This window comes from Merops nubicus, unplaced genomic scaffold (assembly GCF_000691845.1).
Source record: "Merops nubicus isolate BGI_N331 unplaced genomic scaffold, ASM69184v1 scaffold4534, whole genome shotgun sequence".
NCBI classification, from domain to species: domain Eukaryota; kingdom Metazoa; phylum Chordata; class Aves; order Coraciiformes; family Meropidae; genus Merops; species Merops nubicus.
The window spans coordinates 1,091-14,865 of NW_008603503.1; the positions used below are offsets into that span (position 1 = coordinate 1,091).

Sequence of the window (13,775 nt, forward strand, 5' to 3'; positions counted from 1 at the left end):
CAGGTGCCATATAAACCTCCCCAAGATTAAAGAACCCAAAATTCCAACGGTGGCACCAGTCTCTGAGCCATGTATTAATCAGGTGTGTTTTCCACCCTCTTTCAGTATTTTTCCCTTCCACTTGAGGGATGGATGAAAACACCGCCTGAGCCTTGGACTAGTCACCAGTTAGAAATTCTTGATTAAGTCTTTTCTTGAACTTTTCCTGAATTTTTTTGATTCCTTTGAACTTGTCTATATGAAGATGTAGATGCCTTGCGTTTGTTTGAATCTTGTTTTGTTTTGATTTGACTTAGTGATGAAGATACAGATCTTAATTCTCTGATAAAGTCTTGGCTAAGAAGTCAGCCAGAAGAGTATAGATACAACCTTGAAAATTGGATTGGGGACTATTTCCAAAAGGCCTTAAACTGGGTTGTGAAGAAGGTTAGTAATGAAGTGCTTCATCAAATTTCAGCTCCTGTTAAGGATGATCCATGTTTCTAGTTTATCACTGAAGATAACATTCATATTAATTCTTAAATTTTAAGTAAAAAAAAAAAATCATCAGTGCTTCTTTTGATAGCTGTTTTCTTAATAAGTTAAATACTAGAACTACTGTAGGAAGTTTCTAAAAACTGATTGCTGTGCTTCAAGTTTTGAAACATTTGATACAATATTACAATAAAAATACAGTACTATACAATATTTGATACAATCATACAATAAAGAAAGCTAAAATTTGGAAAGCTGCACAGTGTGTACTGAAGCTTGTAATAGGTTGGGGAGAAATGTAATGCTAGATACCTAAAAAGATTGATAAAGGCATATCTAAAAAGTCTGATTGTCCAGAATGCTAAATTTTAACAACTCTCACTATTCTGTCCTGGATTTAAGTATATTACTTCAGCTCTGTAGGATCCTACTTAAAACCTTAGCTGAAAGAGGTTTTAACAGATGGAAAGCAATATGTAATTACAATTTTAAAAAAAGATAGCATAAAACCTTGTTCGTTATTTGGATTCTGTCATTCTGGGACATACATCAAGATAATTGTTCTGCAAATTCTAGATTTCCTTAAGGATTCCACATTCCCTTTCTCTTGAAGGAGTTGCATTTGCATTGAACAAGTGGCTCTTGTTGCACAAACATTATTTAGGAGAAATCCCCTGGTGCAGCCAGTAAGCTAGTGTTTGGGAGACCTGCAGTACCTCTCCTTGAGGAACATACATGGGCCTGTTGTGTTTCTTATTTTAACATTATTTTCCCTCTTGGTTCTTTCACCCATGGAGATTTTCAGATTTTTAAAGTATCTTCAGGTATATATGGAAGAAAATCCCTAACATTGATCCTGGGGCTGCAAATCCTCTTTGGTGCTAAATTGTAAAATCTGTCAACAATCCATTCATGAGAGGGATTTCCAGTATACAGTTATGTTGGTTTCTTACAAATTCTCAAGATCTGTAAAGAAAGTTCTGACTGGTTATCCTAAATTGCATCAATATGTAGTCTGGAATTAAAACTCAGGTCAATGCTTAAAAATAATTTCATGTTAAATGAATTTTCTAGAATAGCAGCATTGTTGAGATGTTTCATCAGTTGTGGAAATGTCAGAGAGCAATGAGTAATAGTCTACTAGCAATACATCACATGTATTTTTATGAATATATTTAAATCTACTACAACTTAATTTACAGAATGACTCGGTGGTAGAAACAAGTTTAGTTGGCACTGTGATGAATGGGCTGTCTCATCTTCATGGGTGTACTGATCGTGGACAGTTTATTATTAACTTGTTACGTGGTCTTGGTGGCAATCTCAACATGAAATCACGACAGGAATTTGCAAAAGAGGTAATGATCTTTTTCAGCAGGTTTATTAAAATTTTCTCAGTATATGTAGTACGAATGGTGATTTTCTGTCTTCTAACAATGCAAATGTAGAATAATAGAATATCTGTGTTCTAAATGGTTTGCTGTCTTTATTGTCTATAGGGAAATAGCTGAGAAGTAAAGGAATGTTTCATGTATTGCTGAAAGGCTGTTAAGTGCACCCAGCCCAGGCAGCAGTCCCTTGGTGCTGCACTGAGAGATACAGAACAGCCTCTGTCCATGCTGTTTTATGCAAGGACCCCACTATAGCAGACTCTGTGTGTGTGTATGTATTGTGTATCTGCAATACAGATTTATTTTGTGTTGTGGTGGTTTTTTTTTTTTTTCTATTCAGAATGCTTGAAATAATACTGTGGGGGCTTTGTTATACCTTACCAGGGAAGTGTTCTTACAGCATTATTTTAAGGCTGTATATTGTATGCGGTAGCTTGTGGTCTGTCTTTATGTAGGTACTTGAGGGCACAAGGAATAGGGAATAGTGCTGGAAAACCCTGTGGCATTGCTGGTCCATAGTGTCTGCAGAAGGTTGTTCCTGGAGATCGTTATGTCCACAATCGCACTTGGGTTTTGTGTTGGAGAGAAGGAGATTGTTCCTTCCTAAAGACAGCCCGGAGCTGTGACATATACACAGGGCAGATGGTAAAGGTTGAGATTCAGATCTTGGAATTAGCTATTGATGCATGCAAAGGGGTTACCTCATTCTTATGATTATTAAGTGTGCTGCCTAATAAGATAAAGCTTTTATATAAAGCTTTACTGAATACAGTTTATTTTATGTTCTTTATATTATGAAAACATAATATGTGAAAGAGAAATATGTTACTGTTTAGTTAAGGACTTGACCATAAAGCATATGCATAACATGATTGAATTTTCAGAGGCAACCCTAAAACTATAAAATTGAAGAATTAAAAGTTCAATTATACAGAAGTATTCTCTGAAAGTTCCTTAGATTGGCTTGAAATTGTAGATCTTGTCATTAGGAGTTCGGGTTTAACAGAAGCTTTTTTTTTTTTTTTTTTTTTTTTCAAGGTCTTTAGCTGGGCACAAGAATCTCCACCAGATCCGAGGAAGCCCCTTGACACATATTATGACACTGCTACTGGACAGCTAATGCTATATCAGCTGAAAAGACCTGAAAATCTAACAGCTGATGACTTCAGTAATCTCCAAAAACTTCCCGTGATCGAAACCCCAGACATGCAGAGAGGTTTAGATTATTTTAGACCATGGCTAGACTTCAACAATAAGCAGCCATTTCTTCTTGTGGGTCCTGAAGGATGTGGAAAGGGGTAAAATTTTTTTCCTATTTTAGGCAAAATATACTTCTAGATGTTTGACGAAGTTTGTAATGTTTTGTTATAATGGTTTTATTTTATGAGTTTCTCCTAGAATATCAGTTGTTTAGGTTACTGCTGAAACAAACCTTCTGAAGTGGCAAATAAGTACATTCTTTAGAACATCTACAGGGTAAAGTATAGAAAGTTCAGGCTGCCACTCTGCTTCTAAGATGTCTGAATGAGGCTTTTAGATACTAAACGGGACCTTTGGAAAGCCTGTGCAGTCATGGAGCAACAGTTGAAAGGCACATGCAATATCTGGTCTCATCTCAAGATGCCCTAGATGCCTGTGTGCAGACTGCTCAGTTTAGCTCTTCCTGTTGCCTACCTTAGGTTCCTTATTTAGTTGGGTTGAATCACTACGTACAAGATAATTAGGCTAGGTATTTGTTTTGTGTAGCTATATGCTATACTTCTGTTGACTTTCTTGAATGGAAAAATTACAGTTGTAAAGGCAAGAGCGCTTAATTCAGCAAACGTCATACATCATCTGTTACATTAATATAGTATGCAGTATATGCATTTTAATTCAAAAACTAGACAATATCTTTGGATACACAATATTTTAATGCATTTATATGTTACTTATGCTTATATGTATGTACGTGTTTGCTTTTTTAGGATGCTTCTTCATTATGCATTTTCTCAACTCCGATCCACTCAGATTGCTACCATTCACTGCAGTGCACAAACTACTTCTCAACATCTTCTACAAAAATTAAGTCAAACTTGCATTGTAATCAGCACAAATACTGGGCGAGTATACAGACCAAAGGACTGTGAAAGGCTTGTTTTGTACTTAAAGGATATTAATCTACCCAAACCTGATAAATGGGGAACAAGCACTCTTGTAGCTTTTCTACAGCAGGTGAACACTTCTGTCTGTTATTTATCAAGAGACTTAAGTATTCTGGAAATAGTATAGTGTGTGTAGTGAATGCCTACATTGATTATTTTCAGAGTTAACATCCTGCATCTGGATTGACATTACTTTTGTTTGTACTTTGAGTATGTAGGCGTCAGCCAGAAATAAGGTATCATTTTTATTTGGCTTATATGCATAAATAAATAAAGACACCTCATTGCTCACCTCAATGGGTTATAATGCACTAGGCATATGAATGGCAGAAAAATCTTCAGGAGTAGTCAGCTTGGATTCAGCAGGGGCAAGTGATGACCAACTTGGTAAAATTCTGTGATGAAATGACAGACCTGGTAGACAAGAAGAGAGCAGTGGATATAGTCTACCTGGACTTCACTAAGGTTGTTGATGCTGTCTGTCAAAAGATCCTCAGAAAGCTGTTTGTGTATGAGCTGGATAAGCAGAAAGTGAGGTGGGTTGAAAACTTGCTGAGCAGCCAGGCCCAGAGGGTGGTGATCAGTGGCACAAAGCCTGATTGGGAGCCAGTACCTGTTTAACATCTTCACTAATGATCTGGACAGTGGGGCAGAGAGTACTCTCAGCAAGTTTGCAGCTGACACCGAACTGGGAGGAGTAGTATATCTCTGACAATTAAGACAACAGCAATAATGATATACTTCTTACCTTTTTTTTTTTGTACAATTCTCTGTTGGCTTTCTTTTAACAAAATATTTCATTATTAAAGGTTCTTACATATCAAGGATTTTATGATGAAAATCTGGAATGGGTTGGTTTAGAAAACATCCAAATTGTGGCCTCTATGTCTGCTGGAGGAACATTAGGAAGACATAAGCTTACCTCCAGATTTACTTCTATTGTTCGTCTGTGTGCAATTGAGTAAGTGTGTGGATATCAGTTTGACTCTCAGAACTCAGATTCAGACTCTGTTTATAGGGCATTTGCTCTACTTAGTCTTTATGAAGATGTGGCTCTTCTAGTCTTTGATCTTTTCTAGGAGTTTGGGGTCTTCAGATTTGGTGCCGTTTGCTGCCTCTTAGAAACCAGCTAAGGAGGGATCTGTAGCTACCTGTGGATAGTGAAGTGTTTGAAATCTGTTTCCTGTTGGATGATTTTGCTTTCAGTAAACTGCTTTTTGCAGCTTTATGTTAAGGTGCCACTGATTTACAAAGCTAGAGAAGCTGAAAAGAAGTTTAAGTTTGAACACACGGATGTATTTAGAAAATGTCTGATGGTGGCCTATTGCAATAAAACAATCATTTTACTTAGCTGCTAGATGGAGACACTTCACTGAAATTTTTGAGTAATTGTCTATGTAACTTTAAATGTTTTTATTAAAAATAGTAACAACAATAGACCATAATGATTGTTTTTTTTCCCTTTGTAGCTATCCGGAACGAGACCAACTGCAAACTATTTATAGTGCCTACTTGGAACCTGTTCTACAGAAAAACCTAAAGAATCACCCAGTTTGGGGTTCTTTACCAAAAATACATCAGCTAGCAGGATCTATGGTTCAAGTATATGAACAGGTATGGAAATTTAATCTCTTTTTCAAGGATATGGAGAATTCATGTTGTTTGGTTTTTTTTTTAGATAATTAGCTTTTGATATTAAAAAGATAATAAAAAGGTTGATCAGAATTAAAATTCAAGTTTTTATCTTTTTCATAATGTTGATCCAAATTTTAGAGCCACTTATTTGCAGAGAATCCTAGGTATTAGAGGCAAACTGAGTTAATGGTAAGTGCTCTTGCTTTCCTGCAGATTTATTGTATGATTTTGGCAAGCATCTTAACTGATCTGTGCTTTCAGTTCCTGATTTAAAAAATATGGATAGTAGTGTTTTCCTGCTTAATGGATGAGGACGTTGTACTTCAGAGATTGCTTTGTGCTCAGATATTTTGGATGCTGTTAGGAATGGAGAAGAGAGATGTGAGAATGGAGTCCTTTACACACATCAAGGTCTATCTATTAGAATTTTGCACTGTTAAAAATAGGTGCTTAGACATAAATTTGCTTTATGCTCTCACTTGAAATTTTACAGACTTCTATCTAGCAAAATACTTGAGTACTTCTTTTAGTCCCTATGGGGATGTAAGTGCTTACTGTATGTTCCAACAATATATGCATGTCCCCATCTACACAGCACCATGCTATAAACTCAATCTTTTTGACTGGAATGTTGGCACAGTCATTGGCTAGCATGCACCACTTAGCAGGAGTTTCATATGATGACATCAATCTATTCTAGGGTATCTTAAGTTTAAATCTCATCATACTAGGACCAATTAAGGCAGTTACTCTTGGAATTAAAGATATTGTTGTCAATTCAAATATCCTCTTTGGGGGAAGAGTTAGTGTCTCTATAAGCAGTCTTTTGTAGTGCCAGTTAGTAATTTAGGTAGTTTTTATTGCATCTTATGTTTACTTTGGATTTTATATTTGACATTGCTTTAAAAAAAATGGTGAGCTTAGTCTAATAATACTGCACTAGCAGTTGTAGGCTTGTACAGTAGTTTGCATAAAAAAAGTACAAAAGAAATGTTTCAATCACAAGAAAATCTTTTGAGGTCAGAAAGCAAGACTTCAACAATTAATTTTTGCACTTTTTAAAAAAACCTAAAGAATACATTAATAAAATATCTAAATATATAGACCAAATAGAAATGTAGTTGATCTGCCATTTTAGAAAAAAAAATTAAAGCTACATTTCCAAGTGTTTTACATTTTAAAACAAGACTTTTTTTCCTCTCCCTTAACTTCCATTTTTAGGTACGAGCGAAATTCACCATTGATGATCACAGTCATTACCTTTTTACACCATATATTCTTACTCAGTGGGTTCTTGGTTTATTCAGATATGATTTAGCAGGTGGTAAGTCACATACTTGGTTTTCATTGATAAAGCAGTTCTAAAATGGCCTAAATTATTAATGATGTCAGTCTGCCTGTTGACTCTGCTTGCAGCTCCTTCACCTCTTTCTTAAACTGTGAAATGTCTGTAACTCAGTAGAGGGGAAAAAAATACCCAACAATTCAGTCTGTGAAATATAGTAAATAAGTAATGATGATTTAAAATTTCTGTGGGAGCTATTTTATAGCTGAAGGGAAGTTAGAAGATTGGGGCTGTGTTCTCTCTATGGGAACATGAAGTTTTTTTGGGGGTGGGGGGGGGATTTGGGTTGTTTTTTTTTTTTTGGACATATGTCTTGTCTTCTGGATCCACAGAAACTTGCCTGTTGTCCTCTTACACCTGTCTGTATAACCCTAGTGAGGTGACTATTGACCTACAACTGATACACGTCATCTATGACCTACTTAACAAAAAAGGAATGTAAACAACTGTAAACATACAGAAAACATCTAGAAAACTATTTCATCTGTGTAAAAGTTTACAAGTATCTATATAAAAGCCTAAACATTCTCATAGTTTGGGAAAGCTTGATTGTTACAGTCTAGTCTGAAAGTTCTTCTTCCATAAATTTGGAAACAGCGACACTTGTGAAGGTATTCAATTTTGTGTGCTTTTCCAGATAGCACAGGCTTCTTTCTAATCTTGTTTTTTGTCTCTGAAATTGATACTATTACTAGGTCATGACCAATTTCTCATTGTATTTTCACTTTTACTTTTAATTAAAAGGTTGCATAGAGAGCTGCTTAAAGAATATGAAAGTATAAGAGTAATGTGATTGTTTCCCATTTATTTTCTGGGACCTTCACATGGTATAAATGTAGCTTGAATGAGGTCAGAAAAGCTACACTAACAATGAGTGAATGGGTAATCTCAGCCCATCAGAGGACTCCATGGCTGTCGCTGAAGGTGACACATGCATACACTTTTTCAGTGACACACAATATGGCATGTTATTTACTTGTCTCACCTTCCTTCTTTTGTGAAGAATGTTGAAGCTTTGTATTCTCTAGTGCTATTTTATAATACAGATTTTTTATTGTTATCAGTCTTTCTCCTCCTCTTTAAAACAGACTCCTGGATTTTCTTGTTTTCCTTGCCTGCAATATTTTCTTTTAATTTTTATGTGCAAAACCTTGTTCACTTTTATTAGAATGCTGGCACTAAACTTGTTTTAATAGAATATGTTTCATTTTAACTTGTAATGATCCATAAAGATACTATTAACTTCATAACGTTTACTTTTTCTCTTATTTCTTCCTTACTGATGCTCTCCTGCTGGTATGTAATTTCATTTATTTTCAATCTTATATTTTGAAATGGGAAATAGGAGAAATGTAACATCTATTATAAATATACAAAGTTAAATCTCTCCTTAATTATTTCAGGATCATTGATCCAAACTGCAGACCATGTACTGGAAATTGTTGCTTATGAAGCACGTCGTTTGTTCCGTGACAAAATTGTTGACATGAAGGAACTTAATGTATTTGATAATATTTTGATGAAAGTGTTTCAAGGTGATTGGGGCTCAGATGTTCTGGACAATATGGCAGGTAAATCTGCTTGAGACTCACTACACAAAGTTGTATTTTTTGTTTAGGAACTTCCTAATCTAATCAGTTTAATCAGGTCATATAGCATATGAGCTGAGCACCTAAACTTTCAAATGGTTCCTTTTATTTTCACAGATATTTTCTATGTAACCTGGGGAGCTTGTCAAGAGGCATTCATCACACCAGGACAGGCACTACCACCACATGGGAGGCCACTTGGCAGACTGAGCTCAACAGACCTGAAAGATACCATTCAAAAAGTGAGACAATATTAAAGAATATACACAGCAAGGATTCATAGCAATTATTCTAGACATTTTTTTGCAGAAAGAAACATGCAAGCACGAGCTTTAGGTTGGGGTCTGCTGCTTGTCCAAGGAATCATCTTTTTGAATTTAATGAAGTGAGGGAAGGTTTGTGACACTGTGTGGCAGGCATTAGGAAGTGTGTGGCAGGGTTATTTTAATGAAAAGATGTTGGTCACATTTACAACAGTTTGATAGACAAAATTTTGAGAAACATGGATGTACATAAGTGTTTGTGTATTGTTTGAGTACCAAAGTGTTTTATTGAATGTTTACTTTCTGAATTTGTAATTTACTACTGTAATTTTTATTTGAGGAACTACAAATGGATTGCTTGGAGATTTGTGATGCTTTTAAACAGTAAAGTGCAAAAATTGAGCTTGATGAGGAAGAGCAAAAGTGTTAACTCTGTGAGCCTGATTGGTTTTCAGGATGAGAGTTTTGAGATCATCTCCCAGTGGAGAAGTGTTTGATGGATTGCTCTTGTACACGGGGAGCTACTTCCTATCCTTAACTGCCAGCTTGTGACCAATAGACTATATGGGAAATGATGAAGTTCAATAGTCTCAGTAACCAAAGAGTGGGTTTTTTTGTTTGTTTGTTTGTTTTTTTTCTGGTCACACAATTACATTTGGATTCAAAGATGAAGTTTTATTAAGTATGACGAGGCCGAATTTAATCTTACAATCTGTTATTTTGTGTGTTTCACTAGGAGATTCCATAATCCACAACTGTGCAGCATTTATCTGCCTAAAATGTTCTTCTAAGTTATGTTTTGATTAATCTGTTCTCAGAGACACAGCTCAGACTTTGTTCTGGTCCTTTAATTTTAAATAATTCAGTGGTAGAGTTCTATTTCAATATATCAAAGAGTTCTAGAGTATCCTGATGCTGGGGGTAATGTGATCTGTTTGTTACTCATAAAGTGTACGTAAGGTATCTAAATTCTGTCACACAAATAACCTATTTGTAATGAATACCAGTGTGGTCTCTGAAGCTTTCAAGCCCTTTTCTAAACTTCTAAGTACTGAATGCTTTCATACTTGACTGCTTTTAGTTATTGTTAGTGAACACACCTCTCTTTTTTTTTTTTTGATAGGGTATTATTCATTATGGGCGAGACAAAAAAGAGATAGAGATTTTACTGTTCCAAGAAGTCCTCAGTTATGTGTCTAAAGTGGACAGAGTGCTAAGTTTTCCTGGAGGATCACTTCTTTTGGCAGGACGGAGTGGTGTAGGTCGTCGAACAGTTACCTCTTTAGTTAGTCATATGCACGGAGCTGTTCTGATTACTCCCAAAATTTCCAGAGGCTATGAGCTGAAGCAGTTCAAAAATGATCTTAAACATGTAAGTCACTCGGTGTCTCTTATTTTGAAGTGTTGTAAATGTGTATTAAAACCCAAAAAGAATATGGGAATTTTGAAGGACACAAAAGTGTTGCGTGAAGGGATATTTTAAGTAAAGCAAAATGTCAGATTTAAAAATGTAGATTTTTTTGGAAGTTCTCAATATCTAGATGTGTGTACTGTTCTTTATAGTAATTACCTAAAACTCCACTTTTTTGAATACTAGAGCTGTTTTTATGAATGTTGAGTACTTCAAAAATTCTAAATTTATGTGAATATTGGAAAGGGTTTTTTTTTTTATGTTTGTATATATTTTTATTTTTTGTCTCTGCTTTGGTATTCCAGTTAATAGAATAGTAGCTGAATCAAGTAAAATTTTAGTGGTTGATGCAAGTACATATTATTTAAAAACACACTAAAACCTTAACTCATGAGTTTCCAAGTGCCTTCCAGCAATGCTAAATAAAATTCTGGAGCTAAGCCCGCACAGGAAAGTGATACAACTCTATGACTGAGTCACATCTGGACATATATTTGTATTTTTTTAAAAAAATATTTTAATTATTAATAATAATTATAAATATTATAACAAAGATACTTATGAAAGAGGCTGTTTTAATTATGTTTTCATTGGCAAGCTGTAAATCTAGGTAGAAAGATGTATCTCATGTAACTGAATCACCTACTAGTCTTCATGAATATAAAGTAGTGTCAATGCTGTGGAGAAACTATGTATGTGATATATGATCAAGGAAAGATGATCTTACTCTTACGAAGAGCACCTGTATTCCATACACTGAGATTTAAATGTCTTCCCTGTTTCTAGGTGATGGAGCTTGCAGGTATTGAAGCACAGCAGGTGGTATTGCTGCTTGAAGACTATCAGTTTGTTCATTCCACATTCCTTGAGATGATCAATAGTTTACTGTCTTCAGGTGAGACAAGTCCAGAAAGGTTATGCTATGACTTCTACCACACAGAGTTAGTTCAAGTAGGCAGAACTGGGTGATGTTTTCTAACTTTATGTCTGTACTAGAGGTGTTAGTTAGCTTTCTACACTGTTTTAGCTAGAGTGCTTGGACACGAGAAGATGACTTGAAGTTCACTGAGCTAGCCTTTAACCACCCCTTCAGTGTGGGTGCTTTCAGTTCCTCCAAGTTTCAAGTTAAGTAACTTAATTCCGAGGAGTTATTTACAATTGTGTAAGAACAAAATTATAATATCTTCTACTCTTCAGCTTCTCTTTTCTAATAAAATTAAAAATTAAGATCTGTCCCAGTGTTTTACTAGATTATATAGACTGAGTCCTTTGCCTAAAGGAACACAGCAAAGCCCACTTTGCTGTAAGTAATAAGATGATAAGTAATAATAACAACAAATAACAAAAGGGACTTTATTTTGTTATCTAGTTTTTTTCCTTGATCAGAGAGATCATTGAAGCACTGAGTCTAACTTACTAAATGTATTTTGGAACTGCAGTAGTTTAAGAGCTGCTTGATAAAAGCACCAGATTTTCTTATCTCCCAGGTGCAAATCCAAGTCTCCTTACAGTATCAGACTCTCATCAGCCAGTGTTAAACTTCTGTGTGTGAGATAACTAGATAACTACTCATTTTCATGTTTCTCCTTTCCAATGTATAACAAAGTAGTGTGATTTGGTTTTGTGCAGTATTGTGTCACGTCTTTGGGTAGATTTGAATGAGCTTTTGAAGTATATTTCAGTAATTTAAACAAAGCACGTTGTTTAAGTTAAATGGAATAACTATAATTTGAGATTTTTTATGATATCATGAAAAGAATGCTGAAGAATGTGGGAAGATACTCGTAAAAATATGGAGGCGAATACTTGTATCCAAATTCTCTATACAGGAGTTTGAAGGGAATCCTTCAAATGAATTTCAAGTATTATATTGTATTTTTTCTGACATTTAAAATTCCTTCTTGAAACAGGAGAAGTTCCTGGGCTATATAAAACAGAAGAATTAGAACCATTACTATCTCCTCTGAAGGATCAAGCTTCGCAAGATGGATTTACAGGACCGGTTTTCAACTATTTCACATACCGTATGTGAGCAGAATTAGAAGTTGTAATATATTACAGAGTTACAAGAGGGCTATACTAATGGACAGATAACTTCTAAAGTGGTCCTTATTTTGTGTGCACTTTTAACTTTCACTTTGTTATAAAAAAACAGGCAGGAATAATGACTGCGGTGTGACATTTGAGAATACAGAACCCTCAGCTTACAATTCATTCTTCTATCTGAAATTTTGTATCCACAAATGTTCTACAGAGCTGTTGTGAAATCTGCTGTTGAAATCAATTAAAAGGAAGAAAGCTTTTGTACTCATTGTTCTCTGGTTTGTTTAGCTTGTATATCTAGTAACAAAGTTTTCTTCTATTTGTCAATTATACCTACAAATCACTTTGAATTCTGAGCGATCATAAGCAAGTTTACAGATAGGTTTCTTAATTATTTTTGTTTCTTCCTTGGTCCAAAAAGATCAAATAGTTTACAAATAAATAGAAGAATGTGACTGAAAGAATAGAGATGGTGGCAGTCATGCAATGGCTCTGGACGTGCTTCTAATTGATTCTGTTAGTTCATATAGATTGGAATGAGAATTAGTGGTAAAAAATATATTGTAATATACTTAATGAGAATCCATGATAGTAAATTAATTTAAGTTCTGTTTATAAACATTCCTGCCCTAGTGTGATATAGTGTAATAATAATTTTTTTTTTTCAGAATTTGCCTTCTGGTATTTGAAGGACAGTAAATGATGTTGTATTTGCAATAGATCTACCATCACGTAGTCAGATTATCTACTCAGTATTTACTGTCTTGTATTTTCTTAGGGATCCAACAAAATCTGCATGTTGTCTTAATCATGGATTCTACCAATTTAAATTTCACAATAAACTGTGAAAGTAATCCAGCACTGTACAAGAAATGTCAGGTTTTGTGGATGGAAACCTGGTCAGAAAACAGTATGAGAAAGGTATGTTGCATTAATTAAAAATTGTGGTTTGTTTTTTTTTTTTTTTAAATTAGGATCTCCAAAAATAACTGAGCTTTGGTAAACAAGACCAAAATATTTAAAATTGTGAAGTAAGTGTCCTTGTAATTATTACACAGACAGAAAATTCATCACAACAGTTAAGTAATACTAGCATTGTTATTTTACCAGTAACATTATGTTTAGTTCTGTCTGTGGGCTGACTTGAAAAACATGCTAGCTACTGTGAATCTGATCAAACACAGCATTTAAGAGCAAAACACAAGCAGACTGAAAGCAAAATGTTAAAGCCAACTGTGTTGATGATACCGGCTCATACAAACACACAGAGAGTGGATCCTTCCAGTAACAGGGTGTAGACATCCTGTCCATCCAGTGGCTGGCCATGGATCTGGAGTCTCCCCATTGCATCCTGTGCAGGCACATGAGTGTTACATGTACACTCACACAGACATGTGCAGCTGGGTCCCATTTTACTCCCAGATTCCACAGGCTCTCAGGCAGTTGGTCTGGACCTTCTAGTGCCTCTGATGTTAACTGC

At 35.1% G+C, this 13,775-nt stretch overlaps 1 protein-coding gene across 1 annotated transcript in view; it reads left to right on the forward strand.

The window, feature by feature from the left end:
• Positions 1–244: 244 nt before the first annotated feature.
• The window catches only part of DYNC2H1 (dynein, cytoplasmic 2, heavy chain 1), a gene marked incomplete at its 5' end in the record, with an annotated part of 129,629 nt that continues 116,098 nt past the window's right edge, over positions 245–13,775 (forward strand). Inside the window, 13 exon segments of the mRNA XM_008938682.1 lie at positions 245–426; positions 1,677–1,832; positions 2,904–3,163; positions 3,833–4,079; positions 4,819–4,970; positions 5,479–5,623; positions 6,866–6,968; positions 8,393–8,560; positions 8,696–8,820; positions 9,965–10,213; positions 11,039–11,147; positions 12,163–12,276; positions 13,074–13,216. Coding sequence (XP_008936930.1) covers positions 245–426; positions 1,677–1,832; positions 2,904–3,163; positions 3,833–4,079; positions 4,819–4,970; positions 5,479–5,623; positions 6,866–6,968; positions 8,393–8,560; positions 8,696–8,820; positions 9,965–10,213; positions 11,039–11,147; positions 12,163–12,276; positions 13,074–13,216 — 2,153 coding nt within the window.